An 18,899-nucleotide genomic window follows, 5' to 3' on the forward strand; every position below is an offset into this window, starting at 1 on the left:
ATATGTTAGACCCTGCTAGATATCCTCACATATTTTGTGCCAGCTGAGTCCCTCCGTGACCTGAGCCTCTCATCTTACATTTGCAGGTGTGGAAACTGGGTTTAAGACATATTTTCAAGCTCACCGTGTTAATAAGTGGCACAGCTGGGATTTAAAATGAGGTCTATTGGTGTTGAAGTTTGTGCTATTTCTACTCCAGTCTGTTATTTTTGTTTTTTTTTCTGAAGGGCTCATTCAATCCTAATGTTCAAAACAGTTGAGAAAAGAACAAATATTCAGCCTGCAAGTATTTATGGTGTGCAGGCACTGGACATCATACGGCATTGCTGCCGTAATGGAACTTCTATTGGGAAGATAAATACTAAATAAGTAATAAATGCAGAAGTAAATACATAAATGCAAAAATAATGTGACATTGTGAGACATGGTATGAGGAATAGAAGTGGAAGACAGTCGTGCAGATCTGTTTGAGACAGAGTGGACAGTTTTTTAAATGGCTTAATCTATTAGTTTCCGGTGTGTAATATAGTGATTCAACAATTCTATACATTACTCAGTGCTCGTCATGATAAGTGTGGTCTTTAGTCCCCATCATCTGTTTCCCTTATCTTCTTCCCGTCCCCCCTGCCCAGCTCCCTTCTGGTAACCATCAGTCTGTTTTTTAGAGGTAAGAATCTGTTTCTTGATTTCTCTCTCTCTTTCTCTTTCCTTTTGTTGGTTTTGTTTCTTAAATTCTACATATGCGTGATATCGTATGGTATTTGTCTTTCTCTGACTGACTTATTTCACTTAGCATTATACTCTCCAGCTCCATCCATGTCATTGTTAATGGCAAGATTTTATTCTTTTTTATGGCTAAATAATATTCCATTGTATATATGTGCATGTGTGTGTACGTGTGTACGTGTGTGTGTGTATAAAACATCTTCTTTATCCACTTATCTGTCAGTGGACATTTGGGCTGCTTCCATAGGTTGACTCTTGTAGATAATGCTGCAATAAACACAGTGGTGCATGTATCCTTTTGAATTAGTGTTTTTGTATTCTTTAGGTAGTGCGATTACTGGATCATAGCATAGTTCCATTTTTAACTTTTTAAAAAAGTTTACTTATTTATTTTGAGAGAGAGAGAGAGAGAGAGAGAGAGTGTGTGTGTGTGTGTGTGTGTGTGTGTGTGTGCATGAGTGGGGGAGGGGAAGAGAGAGAAGGAGAGAGAGAGAGACTCCCAAGCAGGCTCCGCACTGTCAGCGCAGAGCCTGATGCAGGACTCTGTCCCACCAACCACGGGATCATGACCTAAGCCAAAACCAAGAGTTGGATGCTTAACTGACTGAGCCACTCAGGCAGCCCTCTTAACTTTTTGAGGAACCTTCATACTGTCTTCCAGAGTGGCTTCACCAGTTTGCATTCCCACCAACAGAGACAGAGTGGACGGACATTTTAAACTAAAACGGCGGGGGTTCGATAAAGTGCGTCAGGTTCACATTGTAGGTGAGATGCTGGAATGTGAAAGCCGGATGCATGACCCTTAAGCGGTGTTCAGGAAGGTCTGGGAGGGGGTTCTGTGGGCCATGCGATATGAGAGCTGGATGTGGAAGTTTGGGTTCCCGTCCACAAGGGCGCCAGAGCCTTCTAGGCAGAGGCAGTACAAAGATAAAGGCAAGGTCCCGGGAAATCCACCTCCCTCCTTGAAATCAAAATGACTGTGTGTTTTAACACGAGCTTTTTGGGCTTTCTTTCTCTAAATTTTATGTAATTCTGAAGAACTTCGGCATGCCGGCTAGAGCCTCAGGGGTGGGTGCGAGCCGGGGGTTTGGGGGAACAGGAGCATCGGCATCCTACCGCTGTTGTAAAGCCAGCTTTCTCCCTGCACTCCTTTCCCGCTGCTCCATTAGTTGCTTTGCGTCTGATCATCGCCATTTAATAACATTTAATGACACTTCTCTGCCAATCTCAGTGCCAGCTACCCTTGGGACTTAAGCCTAGATGCAAGTATGAAGGAGAGGGCAGCCAAGGCCTCCAGGTTGCCAGTGACTTGGCTGGAAACCCCATTGACGTTGGGAAACAGATTTTTAAAATAAATCTGGCCCTGGAAGCCATGCCATCCTTTTGTAAAGCTGTGTCAATAACCGTAAACCGTCATAATCATGCCCCCCCCTCGCACCCCCAGCCCTCGGCCGAGCTGACACATATTTAGGCGTCAGCCTATCCTTACGATGCCACCTTCTGTTGACCCTGTGGGATTCTCTTGCTGTTTGGGTTGGCACTGGAGCACAGTCTTCTGTTTTATGTAATAAAGCACATGAGAGAAGCTCTTTGTGCGTAGCCTGTCCGCGTGGGTACCGAGCAAGAGGTCTGGTACACCCCATCATTTTCAGGATGGCCGAAGCTAGTGAACATTTCTGTGGCCTGGGAAATGTTTGCGAGCTCTTGGCAAGGCTTTTAGGCTCCAGTGCCATTTTGCTCCGGGCCAGGATCGTAACGACCCCGGCTTCGGTTTAAGATGAATTTCTGCAAATGTGTGTGTGTGGCGGGACTGCGTTTTCAAAGAAAACAAGCGACGGGTGTGATACAGGCTGATGTAATCTAGCACTGCATATGCCCAGCCAAGCCAACGAGGCTTACCCTTTGCAGATTGTACCAGTAAGAGGGCAGAGTTTGTTGAGGTCTGCAGGAATACACAGAATTCTCTCTCTCTGAGAAGGTGGTTCTGACCATGTGACACCACACAGAGCCTATTTCCTGATACGTTTATGTTTTTGTTTTTGCTTTAGGCTATCAAAAGAGACAGCCACTTAACATACTTGGGCACTTAGCTGTATTAATTCATATGGTCTCCTTGCCTAATTTTTTTTTTAACGTGTTAAACGTTAGCGTCAGGTGTTGGCAGCCTTGCGGGGGGAACACATTGCTTAGAAATAAACACAGCTGGAAACTGACCATGTATTGTTTTTCTTCCTTTTAAGAAATGAAAGAGGCATTTGTAGAAAGGCTGGAGAATGCGGTCCTGGCCAGAATTACTTTATAGATTTATCCTTCCAAGTCTAGCTAATGATTAACATCACGCCTTGGTGTCTAAATGGACCCACTTTCCTTCTTTTTCTGTGAAGTTGGCGGTTTGCTGGGAACAATAAACTCAGAGAGGTTTGTTGCAATCCGCACTGGGGAGGGTGGAGTCTGTTCAGTTCTGCTTCCCTCTGCTGAAGCGTGGTCTTCAGCACTAAGCAAAGAATGCCTCGTGTGTGCTGTTCTTCTGCTAGCCTTGCTTGCAGCCTTGCAAACCTCATCAGAGTCACTTCTGGCCTCTTACTGGGCTCCTCCTTCAGTGATGGGCAAGTAAGTGAATTATGGAATGTTGGTGCATGTGTCTGTGATTTTTGTTTTATATGATGCACTATCAGAAATGAAGGCGGGATGTATACCAACCGCGTAATTCAACCAGCTTTTGTGTCCCCTGCAACTGTTTCGCTGGCTGCTGTCAGAGAAGAGGGAGCCTTCTCTTCTCACACCTGGAAGGCTTTATTTTTGTTGTGGTCCTTTATTCCTTTAGTCTCTGTGCCCAAAGGTTGCTCTCTTTCTCTCGTAATATTACTCTTTCTTTGTATAGACGTTTCGATGATTTGTTGAGCTATAGTATAATAATGAATGGCTAATAATTAATTGCTGTGGTGGAATGATTCATCGCTCTGTTTGTTTTTCAAAGGCAGTTTGTCCCATAAATAGCTCGCTCTCTCTCTCTCTCTCTCTCTCTCTCTCTCTCAACATCTATCTTAAGAGCTGAGTAAGAAATGAAGAAGCGAGAGATGTAGGAATTTCAGAGTAACTTTTGCTTTTGGTTTGCTTACATGGCAACCATGCCTTTTTCACAGGTGAAATGTATTTGACTTTTGTTTTATTTTGTTTTCGCTGAGAGGGCTACAGGGTTGTAGCCGCTGGGAGATCTGAATTACCTGTCGCCTGTGTTGGAGTATAGATGTAGTTATCTGGACAAATGGAATTTGCCGTTCATTCCTCACTGGAGTATCCCATTTAAAATAGCAATCCTTATCTATTTGACTGAGGCTCATGGATAGGAATTGTTGGAATTAGGCCTTTCATCTATTTGGATTTTCACCATCAGATCCAGCTACTTAACATTCTTGGTATACAGCACAGCCCTGTGTATTGTCTACCCATATGTACGGACACAGTTCGTTGCGTTGCCTAACTGACTAACGTAGTAACATGTGCTAAGCGGCCTTCCAAACTCCTGGAGGAGGAGGTGAATAGTGAGTCTTGAGTCTTATAAAACACATAGGTAAGCACAAAGGAGGAGAGAGTCGAGAAGACCTGTTACAATGAAGGTGGACCCAAAACGCTTTCTCTGCATTGACCACTGCCAAGCATATTTTTTCTTGCCTTTATGCAACTTGGCAGAATTGATCTTCATTTTGGACTTTGAAGGCCTAGAGGGGGAAAAGAAGACTCAATTGCACATTGTCTTGGGCTGTGATAATCTGACCAATTGTGCTCATGAATTTCTGAAGTGATTTTTTTAAATGTTTATTTTGAGAGAGAGAGAAAGAGTGCAAGCGGGGGGTGGGGGCAGAGAGGAAGAGAGGGAATCCCAAGCAGGCTCCACACTGTCAATGCAGAGCTTGATGCGGGGCCCGGTCCCACGAACCATGAGATCGTGACCTGAGCCGAAATCAGGAGTCAGACGCTTAACTGACTGAGCCACCCAGGCGCCCCTTAAATGACTCATTTTTTTTAAATATGAAATTTATTGTCAGATTGGTTTCCATACAACACCCAGTGAGATTATACACATTCTTTCTCTGAATGATTATAATTAACAGCTACTTAAGGTATGTCTGTGTTCTTTCATATGTGACACCTCATGGTTCTCATATCCAGCCCAGGAAGGTAGGTATTGGTATTATTTCCTCATTTTACAGTTGAGGATATCGAGAGTCAGGTGAACAGTGATTCTGGAGGTCACTTAATGAGTGAAGTACCAGATGTAAGCCGAGTTTTTAAAAGCTCATAATCCCATGTTCCCCTGCCCCCCTCCTCTCATCATCTCTAAACTCCTTCCATTGTAGACTAGGGGAATGAGCTCCAATCTGGGTTTTGGAGACCTAGATTCTGATTCCGACTGGGTCATTGCTGGCTCTGTGATGTTGAGCAATCATGGAAGCCTTTGGATGTCATTTTCCTACAAGGAGGTTATACTGTTTGATGTCTTAAGTTTCTTTGCATCTTGAGAGTCTCTGTCCGTCCGTGTCTACCCGACCCTCTATGGGGCTTGCGTCATTGCCATAGTGTGCACCCCTGCGATGTAGAGCAGGGGTGGGGGGAGAAGGAAAGGAGGACCATGGGCATTTGATCCAGCTCTGTTCTGGTTTCTCCTACCAGAGAAAGGAAGGAGGCACAGAATCTCCTTAGGTGAGGAAAATCCTGGGCCCTTAAGAGACTGTTTTCTCTGATCTGCCTCCTGAGCTGTCATTTCTCAGTCTGCTCTTTGTTTTTTTTTTTCTTTTGTTTTTTTTTATTCATCAGCAACAATTATTTGAGCCAAATTCTCTGTACTTTCAGCCCAGGGATGAACACATGGGTTACATTCCCATCTGGCCCCCAAAGAGGCGATAACCTCTTTGCATGAGCCCATCTATTATCCTTCTTCCTTTTTGGAACAGGGTAAATGTAAATAAATACTCTCTCCATCTTTTAGGCGTTTCAGCTTATATGGCAGGTGGTTGAGAAATGGGGGCAGGACAGAAGCGTGGGAAAGTATTGTTTATTTTACCTCCAGAGTTGACTCTATCAGATGTTTACAGATTAAATTAGAAAGCTGTAAGATGCTGAGACGAGGGTGACTACATTTGACTGACATTAAAGGGGAAAAAAATTTGTATTCGACACCATCTACCACCATCATCATCGTTGTGTACGAGAAAGAATGAAGAACTCAGAATGACCACCTCTCAGCAGGGAGGAAAGGGCAGGTCTTCCTGCGTAAAGAGAGTTAGCATTCTAATAAGGATATTTTCACCCGTAAGTGGCGAAAAACTTCATCCACGACCACAGAGCATTTGGGAAGCTGTGCTCCGCCTGGGGCTTGGGTGCTTGTCACTCACAGGCTTCCCGGGTGGGAAGTGGTGTTCTGAATGGGGAGATGAGAGGAACACATTCCCAGGCTAGCCCTTTTCCTTTGCTGCAGTCTCTGTCCCCACTCTCATGCTGTCATTTAGACCTTAACCTTATCCTTATGTCTTTCCCCCATAGGCAGGAAGCGAAACCCTGGCCTTAAAATTCCAAAAGAAGCATTTGAACAACCTCAGACCAGTTCCACGTAAGTTGGCAAGATCATCGTCTTAATCCAAACACTCCACTTTACAGATTTCCTGGGAATAGGGGTTCATTTCTGGACTGGTGCGCAATGCCTCGACTATGGAAAGCATTGTTAGAAAGAAGAGCCCTTTAAAGGGGAAAGCCATGGACCTGGAATAGGTCCGTCAGTCTATATCAAATGGGTCACTTTGAACTCAATGTCTCACATTACCGGTTGGCAGAAAATTGAGTGTCACAAAGTCATTTGGCAGATGGAGTCTTATGAAAGGTTCCTGGACGTGGACTTTCTGCCTTTTCCATATAGGCTTGGGCCAACAAGCGAATCCCCGTATAAAGCCACTACTGTAAAACATGAGTTGAGATGGAAAGATGGCATTTGGTAAGGACTCAGCATCCTGACACCTAAATCCCATCCCGTATAAATAGAGGGCAAAATGAGGTACAGGAGCGGTTTTTTTTTTTTTTTTTTTTTTTAATTAGCAGAGGCTTTGGTCCAGATCCCTAAGTGAGCTCGAGTCCTGGTGAAGCGGGCTACCCTCTCCCGTTCTCTCCCTCTTAATTTCTTTTTCACTCTGTGGGGGAGTGAGAGTACCCCCCTGTCCCACTGGAAGTATGACCAGCTTATAAAGCATCTGCTTGGGAGGAATGGAAATTGCAAGGAAAAAAGTCATAACAGGAGTATTGGAGGGGCAGAGCAAGCATAAAGAAAGAAAGGCCATCCCAGTTGAAGCTTGAGTTTGCAAGGCCTTTGCTCATCTCTACAAAGGTGCTCCCTTTCAAAAGGGTTTTGGGCTTAACCATGACCCATCCTATCAGTAAGCGCACCTCCTGGTGTTGGAATGTGCTGGTAAAAATGCTCATGTCTACCATAAGACTTTGTCGAGGCCATTGCCATTGCATTCCATTGAAGAATCTCCTAAATGCAGAGTGGAGTGGAGGGCTTGTCTTCAGGGTTCTACACCATAGTTCAAGGGTCAAGCTTATGTTGCACGATTCCTTTCATGAGGCTCTACAGGATAAGGTTCCTTCCGTTGCTATCGAGATTAGTTCTTTTGGTCTTTTTGTTTTTGTTTTTTCCTCTGGACCTAACACGTGTGTAATTAATAACTTTTCCCCTCTGATTGGTTTCTAGAGAGTTTAGAGTCAAATATATTGTTTCCCTGTACTACCTGTATTGGACTCTACGTGATACACTTTTAGAACTTTTCATCTTGAAATTATTGTAGATTCACAGGATATTATACAGAAATGTACAGGGAAGTCCCATGGACTCTTACCCTAGTTTGTGTCCCTCCCCCCAACATCAACATCTTACACAACACAATATCAAAACAAAGTGGCATTGGTGCAAATCATAGAACTCACTGAGATTTCACCAGTACTGCACGTACTCGTGTGTGCGTGTGTGTGTGTGTGTGTGTGTGTGTGTGTAGCTCTATGCAGTTTTATCACATCTGTAGACTTATGTAACCACAGCCATAAGCAAGATACTCAACTATATCAACACTGTAAGATTCTTTGACGTCATTCCCTTAGAGCCATGCCCACCTCTAACCCGCAGCCCAAATCTCTGACAACTAATCTGCTCCCCATTTCCATTTTGTTGTTCCATGGTTGTTACATAAATGGCATCATGCATCTCCTCCTGTTTGAGGTTGGCTTTTCCATTCAGCATAGTTTCCTTGAGGTTCATTCAAGTTGTTGCATGTATCAGTAATTCGTTCCTTGTTATTGCTGACCCCCTTCAATGGTATGGATATGCCACACTATGTTTAACGCTTTAGCCTTTGAAGGAGATATGGGTAGTTTCCAGTTTGGGGCTGTCAATGCTAAAAACAAGTTCCTGCTTGAAAATAAGTCTTCATTTCCATGGGACCTGTGTCCAATAGTACAATTGCTGGGTCATATGGTAAGTCTGTTTTTAGCTCTGAAACAACTTCCAAAGTACTTTCTGGATGATTGTACCATTTTACATTGTTAGCAGTTTATGAATAATCCAGTTTCTCTGCGTCCCTGCCAACATTAACACTATTTTCCATTTTCGCCATTATGATAGATGTATAGTGATACATCATTGCAGTTCTGATTTTCATTTCTCTAATGGTGAATGGTGCTGAGTATTTTTAGGTGTTTGTTTTTCATCCATGTATCTTTAGTGGTGAAGAGTCTGTGCACATCTTTTCTTATTCCTTAATTAGCTTGCTTTTTTAATGTTGAATTTTGAGAGTTCTTTCTATATTCTAGACATAAAGAGTTTGTCAGGTATGTGATTTAAAAGCATTTTCTCCCAATCTATAATTTGTCTCTTCATTCTTTTATTTTGATGAAATCCAGTCTAGCAATTTTTCTTCTTAGGGATCATGCTTTTGGTGACAATTTTAAGAACACTTTGCTTCACACTTTGTTCTTGTTTTTCAAAATAATTTTGGCTATTCTAGTGCTTTTCTGTTTCCATATTAGTTTTATTTTTTTATTTTATTTTTTCCATATTAGTTTTAGATCAGCTTGTCTGTGTCTACAAATAAATTTGCTGAGATTTTGGTAGAAATTGTGTTTAACATATAGATCAATTTACAGACAATGGACATCTTTCCCAAGTTAAATCTCCTAATCCATGAGCCTGGTAGATTTTGCAAGTATCTAGATTTTCTTTGATTTCTTTTCATCAGTATTTTATAGTTTCATTATACCTATTCTCTACATCAGGTTTTTTTTTTAATACTTATTTATTTATTTGGAGAGAGAGAATGAGCAGGGGAGGGGCAGAGAGAGAAGCGAGGGAGAGAGTCCCAAGCAGGCTTCATTCCATCTGTGCAGAGCCAATGAGGGGCTCGAACTCACAAACTGTGAGATCATGACCTGAGCTGAAATCAAGAGTCGGAACTTGAACTTACTGAGCCACCCAGGCATTCCTGCATTAGGGTTTGTTAACATTTATACCCAAGTATTTCATTTTGTGGAGAGCAATTATAAATGACACTTCATTTAAAATTTTGGTTTCCACCACTTGTTAGGAATCAATATATAGAAATGCAATAGATTTTTCTGTGTTGATATTCTATCCTGTGACCATATTGAATTCACTTAATTGTTCCTTGAGTTTTTGTAGATTATTATTATTATTGTTATTTTGCATTTTTGTAGATACTTTAGAACTTTCAATGGAGACGATCATGCCTTCTGAAAATAGAGACAGTTTTCTTTCTTCCTTTGCAAGCTGTATTTTTAAAACTTTGAATGAGATTATTATTATTACTATTTTGCTTTGTTTCAGTGGCAAGAATGTCCCATGCTGTGTCACTTAAGATTGATGAGAGCAGGCAACCATGCTTTGTTTTTAAAGAGAAAGCGATCAGTCTTTAACCATTAAGCAGGATGGTAGGTTTTGTAGATTGAGGTTTGTAAAGTTCTTCTCTAGTTGTAGGGTACTGAAGGTTTTTATTGTTAATGTGTTTTGAATTTTGTTAAGGGCTTTTTTCTGCATCACTTGGCAGGATCATAGATTTTTCTTCTTTGTACTGTTGATGTGGATTACATTGTGATTGATATTTAAATATTGAACTAGTTTTGCATACCCCAAATAAATTCCACTTGGTTATGGGTACATTATTTTTTTTACACACTGTGGGACTCAATCTGCTGAAATTTTGTTGAGAAGTTTTGTGTCTAAGTTCATGAGAGATGTTGGTCTGTGGTGGGTTGTTTTGAGTTTTGTTTGCTTTGTTTTGTTTTTGTTTTGTTTTGGTTTGGTTTGGTGTGTGCTATTATTTTCTGGTTTTGATATTAAGGTAGTATTGGCCTCATAAAATCAATTGGTAAGAGTTTCTTCTTCTTCTTTTTTTTCTGGTAGACACATAAAGTCTATGAAACAAAATTAGCCAAAATATTTCTTTTTCTGGAGCTTTTAAAATACAAATTCAGTTTCTGTAGTAGTTATAGGACTATTCAGATGACCTGTTTCATCATGGCTAAGTTTTGGTCATTGGTGGTTTTCAAGGAATTGGTTCATTTCTTCTAAGTTGTTGAGTTTATAAAAGTTGTTCATAGTACTTCTGGATTATTCTTTGAATGGCTACAGGATATATTGTGATATCCCCTGTTTTTTCCCAAGATTGGTAATTTGTGTGTCCTCTCTTGTTAAATGTTTCAGTCTTGATAGAGGTGTATCAATACTATTGTTTGTTTGTTTTTTTAAGAACCAACTTAAAAAAATTTTTTTTTTATTTTTGGCTTCTCAATTTTACTGATTTCTGCCCTTATTTTTATTATCTTCTTTGGTAATACATTTTTATATCACCCTCTCAATTCTCTTACATTCCTTCCCTTCACATTTTTAGTCTTCATTCGTTTCTAACTGATATTAATTTTCTGCATTTTATGAATTTTTGAAAGCCATCATAAATCCTTCCTTGGTATAAACAAGTGAATGAAAGCCTATGTAATGCTACACTATTTCTGTGTTCTTTCCCTCATGTGGTAGAATAAACTTTGATATGATTTTCTTTTTCACTGTGTAAAGCCAAGAGTATCATTTTATTATTGTAGACAATACCACTCAAGCTCATGGAGAGCCTATTATTATTATTATGATTGTTATTATTATTATTTTAATACTAATGCTTAAATTTGTACTCCTAAAGAAGTAGCTTCCACATTTTGTGTTTTTCTTGGCAAGTTTTTGAGCTTGGCTTGGTGACTCTTACCATTTATACCCTGCCTTCTTCTGCAGTACTTCACAAAAATAAATATCCTGGGACAGAGCTCCATTCTTCCTAGTTCCATGTGTGTGGTCCCTCTGCTGGAGCTCTTTCTTTGAGTAAGTGATGCCAGTGTGTCTTTGGCTCAGGTCTCTGAGCTGTCCCCTTACTGGACTGGCAGCGGCTAATTCTGAATTGATTCGATGCTAGTGAGTATTATTCCAGTTAACCTCCCAAGAAGCTCAGGAGGCCGTTACTGTTACTCTTACTGAGAAAACAGACCTGTACGAGGTCAGGTGCCTTGCTCAAAACAGTTGAGTATCACTTCATGGGTAAGAGTTCAGGCTCGAGTAAGTTGGTCCGTGTTCGTCTTTGAGATCTACATTTCACTAGTTGAATGAATACCTTAGGCAAGTTATCTAACTCGACGGAGCCTTAGTTTCTTCTTCTGAAAGATGAGAATAAATAATGATGTGATTGCTGTGAGGTTTAGGCATCATAACCTCTATTAAGTGTCTAGCCTTTTCCCTTGGGATTTCTCAAAGAAGGCTGCTCCAAGTGTTGTTGCTGTTATTATTACTAATCCACTAAATAATTATTTAAAATGTTTTTATTTATTTTGAGAGGTAGAGAGAGAGAGAGTGAGCGGAGGAGGGGCAGAGAAAGGGAGAGAGAAAATCCCAAGCAGGCTCCATGCTGTCTGTACAGAGCCCGATGCGGGGCTTGAACCCACAAACCCATGAGACCATGACCTGAGCCGAAATCAAGTCAGATGCCTAACCGACTGAGCCACCCAGGTGTCCCCACTTAATAATTATTAATAGTTATTATTAAGTGGAAGAGCTGGTGTGCAAAGTCAGGATTCTCTGACTTTCAAGTATATGCTCTTAGCCACATGTCGGACTGGTAGAGAGTGTGGCCAAATAGTCTGTGGCTAGTGAAACAAGAGGCAGGATCTTTTACTCTCACAGTTGAGAAGACGTTAGAGTGAGGCTCTGGGTTCTAATTTCACCATGTCTTTGAATGACGGGAAGTTATTTAGTCTGTTTTGATGTCAACTCTTCCCATTAAGGTAGAGATAATAGTCCCTCTAAGAGTTGTGTAAATTAAAGAAGATATTTTATATAAAGGGTCTAGCACATGGGTGCCTGGGTGGCTCATTCGATTAAGTGTCTGACTCTTGATTTCAGCTCAGGTCAGTCCTGATCTTGTGGTTCATGGGATTGAGCCCCACATTGGGCTCTGTGCTGTGGGTGCAGATCCTGTTTGGGATTCTCTCTGTATCCCCCCTTCAAAATAAATAAATAAACATTAAAAAAATAATAAAGGGTCTAGCATAGTCTCTGGCCCAATAGACGAATAATAATTGTCATAACACCCAGTAAACTGATTACTTATTACTTAGAATTACAAATAAATAATCACTATAATATGCCGAAGCTTGTTGTTCCTATAAAAGCTAATGCTAGGCGACCGTTGGAGTACCTTTGGCCTTCCAGGGAGGGAATTTTGTAATAAGCTTGTTTCTGTCCCCACAGGTCTAAAATATTGAATAAGCAACAGAGAACATACACCCACAGTTTAACCTCCTGCAGAGACTCAGTGCCCCAGGCAGACTAATAATATGCCCAGTCTGGACAGAACACAGTGTCAACTAAATCTAATACGAGCTGTCAGTCTTGGCTGCATCATTTGATGCTTTTGGCAGACTTGATGAGTCCAAAGGCCTCAGGCTTGGGTGGATTGATCATTTTCATTAGAGGGGACCTGGGTGTTGAGAGTAAGTTCCTTGGATTCAATTAGACTTGGATTGAAATCATGGCTTTACCACTTGGGAGCAAGTTAGTTAAACTCTGAACCAGATGGTTTCTCATCTGGACCATTGGAGTAATGATACTCATAGGAGTGTGTGTGTGTGTGTGTGTGTGTGTGTGTGTGTGTGTGTGTGTTTAAGGCATTAAATGATATGTAGGTAAAGCACTTCACCTGATTCTTTAGGTCAAGACAGATTCAAGTGACATGGGTTTTATTTTCAGCTCTGTTAGGCTGTATGGCTTTAGCAAACCACTGAGCTTTTCTGGGTTCCATTTTTCTCTCATTCTGGAAAATGGCATGACCTCCTCCTATTAGGTACAGGTATAATGCAAGGTTAGTATAACACTTGAGTCTGTACACTTTTTTTTTTTTTTTGTGAAAGTCCAGATAGTAAATATTTCAGGCTACTCAGGCCACAGTGGCCTCTGTTGGATATTCTTTGTAAATTGTTTTTCCACAACTTTTTAAACTTGAAAAAAATTATTAGCTGGGCCACGGGCTGTAATTTGCAAAACTCTACATGGATACTGGGACACCAGAGCTGGAAAGGGTCTTACCCAATGCCCTCATGCAAGAAAATGGAGGTAGCCCCAAATAACCAGTGACATTTCTGTTGCTTCATACCTTTTTTTTAGTGTTTATTTTTGAGAGAGAGAGAGAGAGAGAGAGAGAGAGAGAGAGAGAGAGAGAGAAATCAAGTGGGAGAGGGGCAGAGAGAAAGGGAGACACAGAATCCAAAGCAGGCTCCAGGCTCTGAGCTGTCAGCTCAGAACCTGACTCAGGGCTCGAACTCACAAACTGCGAGATCATGACCTGAACTGAAGTCGGACACTTAACCACTGAGCCACACAGGTGCCCCAGTTGCTTCATACTTTTTAAAAGGAAGGGTCCTGAACAATTGCAAAAGGTTTTTTTACTATTTATGTTAGTCATGTTTCAAGTAATATCTGTCTTTATTTCAGAATTGCATTGTAATTAGTACAAACTATTGACAGTGAAAGAAACAGTTTTGGAAATTTTAAGAATGAGAAATCAGATTTCTAGAGACTTAATCCTCTGGAACGTATTTCTGAAGAAAATTTCCCTGCTCATAAACACAAGATCTATAAAAACATCACTGGTGTGTACGTGTACGTGTGTGTGCGTGTGGATGTGTGTGTTTTCCTCTCAATCTCTTCCTCCTACTCCCTGGTTTTAAGTTAGTATAGAAAAACTTTATTTTAGGTATTCTATGTATTTCAAAGGGATTTTGAGGTGAGGGAGGGCTTGCCATTAAAACTTTAAATTTATGTTTATACCTATGTTTATATTCTTACTTTTTCTTGTTTTTTAAATTTAGTTTCAGCACATGGGGTAGGATTATAACACACGAGGATTCTTCTCTCCTTTCCTTTCATCTTCCCTGTCTTCTATTTTTTCTTGCATTTTTGTAGAGGCAGAGTTCTGGCATGGAATGTCCCCTTAGGAGGACCTGGTTCTCTTTGGTCATCCTTGATTCTGCCAGCACTGGGATCCTTTTGTCTTTTTCTAGTGATGCTTTGGGTGCATTTATTTCAAGAAAATGCTTTTCAAGGCTCCTAATTAGTGGCAAGGCCAAGGCCAAACATCCTTCTCTTGAGCAGATTGATATCAATCCAGGTAGTATTGACGTAGTAGAAATACATACCCATGAGGGGACTGTGTGCTTTCTCTATGGAGACACAAAATCAGCCAACCTCTGGCTTCTGAGATGACCCCTGGGTTGCACGTGCACTATGTATGGAAGAAATATCACAACCAGATTAGACAGCCTGATAGAACAGAAAGTATTCTGATCACAAACCAGGAGACCTGGGTTACTTGTGAACTTGGACAAGTCACATCAGCCTCTCTGGATGTTTTTTCCATCTGTAAATGTGGGGACTAGACAGATTTGGAATTATTATGGTGAGTTAACATAATCATAGGCTAATTATTGTTTTTTTTAAAACAATTGTGGGAGGGGCGCCCGCGTGCCTCAGTTGGTTAAATGTCGGACTTTGGCTCAGGTCACGATCTAATGGTTCATGAGATTGAGCGCCACATTGAGCTCTCTGCTGTCAGCATAGAGCCCACTTTGGATCCTCTGTCCCCCTCTCTCTCTACCCCTCCTCTGCTCTTGTGCATGTTCCCTCTCTCTCTCTCTCTCTCTCTCTCTCAAAATAAATAAATAAACTTAAAAGAAAACAATTGTGGGAAAATGTGGTGGAGTAATTGGGCACATTGGTGTTTTTGGATGAAAGAAAAAGTTTGGGACTTACTAGAATAGTATGGTTATTTGTATAACTATTTACACCTAGATCATATTTATCGGATATTTACTATATGCTGGCCGTGTTAAAGAAGAAATAGAAGCTCAAAGAGATTAAGTCATTTAAACCCAAATTTTATTTTATTCCAAATCCCACACTACTAACACTTTTGTGCTGCCTAATTTTACTGATGAACTTCCACTTTAATCCTGCAGAAAAAAAAACATCTCTCCAGTTGTATATGATTTGAGAAGGGCATATTTGACTAAATATTTCATGTTTTTTCTTTACCCATTTTCTTTCTTAGGCCACCTCGAGACTTAGACTCCAAAGCTTGCATTTCTATTGGAAATCAGGTAAGAAAAATCATGTGTGCCAGTTAATATCTTGACCGTTTTCCATATGTGCTTTCTGACTGGCCATTGAAAAATTTATTTTCCATTACATGCCATAAGGAGATGGGTCAAAAAGTTTGAGTTTAAGCAGATGTGATATGTGCTCTTGCTATTTTGAATGCCTTATTGAAATCAGGCTGGTGAGGTCCTGATGGAAGGTGTTTGAGGAGAGTAGATGATTTGTTTTGGGACACATTCCTTAAAGTCCAAGTGTAGATCTCATTGCCATCAGTCAGCAAATGGGTGACACATGTGATGAAGGGGGCAGAGCTAAGGAAGCACAGTGTAGACAGCTCAAACCGAGCAAGTTGAAGAAAAGATTTTTTTGATGTTTATTTATTTTTGACAGAGAGAGAGAGAGACAGAGCATGAGCGGGGGGAGGGGCAGAGAGAGAGGGAGACAGCAGAATCCGCAGCAGGCTCCAGGCTCCGAGCTGTCAGCACAGAGTCCGACACAGGGCTCGAACTCACAGACCGCAAGACCATGACCCGAGCCGAAGTCAGACGCTCGACCGACTGAGCCACCAGGAGACCCGCAAACTGAGCAGTTTGGAAGCTAGTTGGAGCTGGATCTCTGTATTGCCCGTGTCCAGCAGGTGGCACACCGTGAGAGTCTAAACTTCCCATGGTGCATCTTGCATTCAATGGCTGCCTGGATAAGCTTCTAGACAAGAAGCCTGTGGGCCAGAAATAACCCATAGAATGTTGGGAGAAGCCAGAGAGAGGACGAAAGAGACTATGTCCTTTATTTCTTTGTTTACTACTTCAGTATTCCTTTTCTCTCTTGCAGAACTTTGAGGTGAAGGCAGATGATCTGGAACCAATAATGGAACTGGGGCGAGGTGCGTACGGGGTCGTGGAGAAGATGCGACACGTGCCCAGCGGGCAGATCATGGCGGTGAAGGTAGAGTCGATGGTCCCCAAACGTTTTCTGTCTGTGGTGTATATGTTCGTCCATCTCAGATCAATTCTTTTCATAGAAGCAAAACAATCTTCAATGGAGTAAAACAAAGAAGATTAATTGTAGGGAACCCTAGAGACCTCCAAGCGTGTGGAAAAGGCTTCCTCGGTATAAGTTACATCTACCAGTTGGTTTTTGTTGTTGTTGTTGTTGTTGTTGTTGTTGTTGTTTTGTTTTTTAATTTTTTTATGTGTATTTATTTTTGAGAGAGAGAGACAGAGTGTGAGCAGGGGAGGGGCAGAGAGAGAGGGAGACACAGAATTCTGAAGCAGGCTCCAAGTTCTGAGCTGTCAGCACAGAGCCCGACACGGGGCTCGAACTCACGAACTGTGAGATCATGAACTGAGGTGAAGTTGGACACTCAACCGACTGAGCCACCCGGGTGCCCCAGTTTTTTTAACTGATAAATCTGACCCCCTCCTTTTAATTTTTTATGTAACCACCGTGTAATCATCACGCTTAAAAGAATGAATGGAGGGCGCCTGGGTGGCGCAGTCGGTTAAGCGTCCGACTTCAGCCAGGTCACGATCTCGCGGTCCGTGAGTTCGAGCCCCGCGTCAGGCTCTGGGCTGATGGCTCAGAGCCTGGAGCCTGTTTCCGATTCTGTGTCTCCCTCTCTCTCTGCCCCTCCCCCGTTCATGCTCTGTCTCTCTCTGTCCCAAAAATAAATAAAAACGTGGAAAAAAAAATTAAAAAAAAAAAAAAAGAATGAACGGTACTTCTTTAATGGCATGGAATAACAGCTCCAAATTAAAATTACCTTGATCATCTCAAAGTTGTTTGGTTTTCTTTGCCTGGTGGTTGTTGAAATCCAAATCCAAATAAAAGTTCACAAATTGCATTTCATTGTTATGTCTCAAAAGTCTTTTTTATTCTATATTCTGTTGTTTTTGAAGAATGATCCCTGAAAATCAGAAAACCAGCATTGTTTCCATTTGTGGAAAACAGGAGAGTAAAATGTATCTTGAGTGAATTTGCATCATTTTTGAGCTGTAAAAAGAAACTTAGAATCACTGCATATTTCTTGAGGGGCTTTAGAGAACTACCCTCTCTCCATGAGTTCATGGATTTGGACCATTGTTAGGAAAGCGGATGGTCAGATGACTTGGATCCCTTTGTTTTTGGAAAATGGAGATACCTTTCCCTTACCTTGTAGATTTTTCAATTTGTTCTTCTGCAGACTTTTTGCTAATTAGGCAAAAAATATAGAAAATAGAAAAAAAAATAGAAAGCCTAGTGACACTATATCTTTAAAGAAATTTTTTTTTAATGTATATTTATTTTTGAGAGACAGAGACAGAGCATGAATGGGGGAGGGACAGAGAGAGGGAGACACAGAATCCGAAGCAGGCTCCAGGCTCTGAGCTGTCAGCACAGAGCTTGATGCAGGGCTCGAACTCACGAGGCGCGAGATGGTGACCCAAGCCAAAGTCGGATGCTCAACCGACTGAGCCACCCAGGCGCCCCAGAAGCCTAGTGACATTATATATTTTTGCTCATTTCATAGCAAAATCATGCTTCTTTAAGGCTACATTTACTGATGTGACAGATTTCTCTTCTCTCAGAAGCGCTGGGATAGGAATGAACATTTTCTCCATTTCTGTTTGATTCTGTCCATTTCCGATAGGTCTGTCACTTCTTTTACAGTTGCTACTTAATCCAAATATTCTTACTTGTTCCCAAAGAGGGCCTTTGGGGTTTTTTTGTGGGATCCCAAATCAGCCACAAAGTAATGGATACTGTGGTCTCTGAACTGAACATACATAACATAATGAAGCAGACTGTTCTTGTGACTTGGAAATACACTCCCCAACGTTTGCACGTTTTCCAAAATATATTATCAGAGGGCTTGGGATTTTTCAGGAAATCCAGTGAAAGTCTTCCATATTTCTCATTTGTTACAAATAACTCATCACTAGGACAAATACTTGAGAGGTCATTGCTAGAACTTGTGCTGTGAATTTTGTAGTATTTTCAGGATGGGACTCCTTAAGGTCCCTGCCTTATTAACTGACTCATCCTCAGAGCAGTAACCATAAATTTTTCCATGCATTTCCATTCAGCGGATCCGGGCCACAGTAAATAGCCAGGAGCAGAAAAGGCTACTGATGGATTTGGATATTTCCATGAGGACAGTGGACTGTCCTTTCACAGTCACCTTTTATGGTGCACTCTTCCGGGAGGTAGGTGATCCGTCAATTCAAAATCTGAAGAGAACAGTAACTTGAAAGGAAGTTTCTCTAATTACATCAATGTGATGTATGGTCATGGTCCTCTTTCTTGTTTGACACATCTTTTTTTTTTTTTTTTAGGTTTATTTATTTAGTTAGAGGGAGAGAGAGCACGTGCACATGAGTGTAGGAGGGGCAGAGAGACAGAGACAGAGAGGGAGAGAGAACCCCAAGCAGACTCCTTCTGCGAGAGCCCC

General features: G+C 41.3%; 1 protein-coding gene across 3 annotated transcripts in view; it reads left to right on the forward strand.

Annotated features, from left to right (window-relative positions):
• Positions 1-18,899, forward strand: part of MAP2K6 (mitogen-activated protein kinase kinase 6) — a 123,125-nt gene that overhangs the window by 71,654 nt on the left and 32,572 nt on the right. The window contains exons 1-5 of one of the 3 annotated variants that reach the window (XM_086687881.1): positions 3,111-3,336; positions 6,268-6,334; positions 15,423-15,471; positions 16,301-16,414; positions 18,535-18,654. In XM_086687881.1, coding sequence (XP_086544007.1) covers positions 16,337-16,414; positions 18,535-18,654 — 198 coding nt within the window. In that variant the 5' untranslated portion in view covers positions 3,111-3,336; positions 6,268-6,334; positions 15,423-15,471; positions 16,301-16,336. Of the gene's footprint in view, positions 1-3,110; positions 3,337-5,164; positions 5,428-6,267; positions 6,335-15,422; positions 15,472-16,300; positions 16,415-18,534; positions 18,655-18,899 lie in introns of those variants that run through there. The other 2 variants (XM_086687882.1, XM_086687880.1) reach the window with 2 other exon arrangements.

This window comes from Puma concolor, chromosome E1 (assembly GCF_028749965.1).
Source record: "Puma concolor isolate L17-30 chromosome E1, mPumCon1.1.hap2, whole genome shotgun sequence".
NCBI classification, from domain to species: Eukaryota; Metazoa; Chordata; class Mammalia; order Carnivora; family Felidae; genus Puma; species Puma concolor.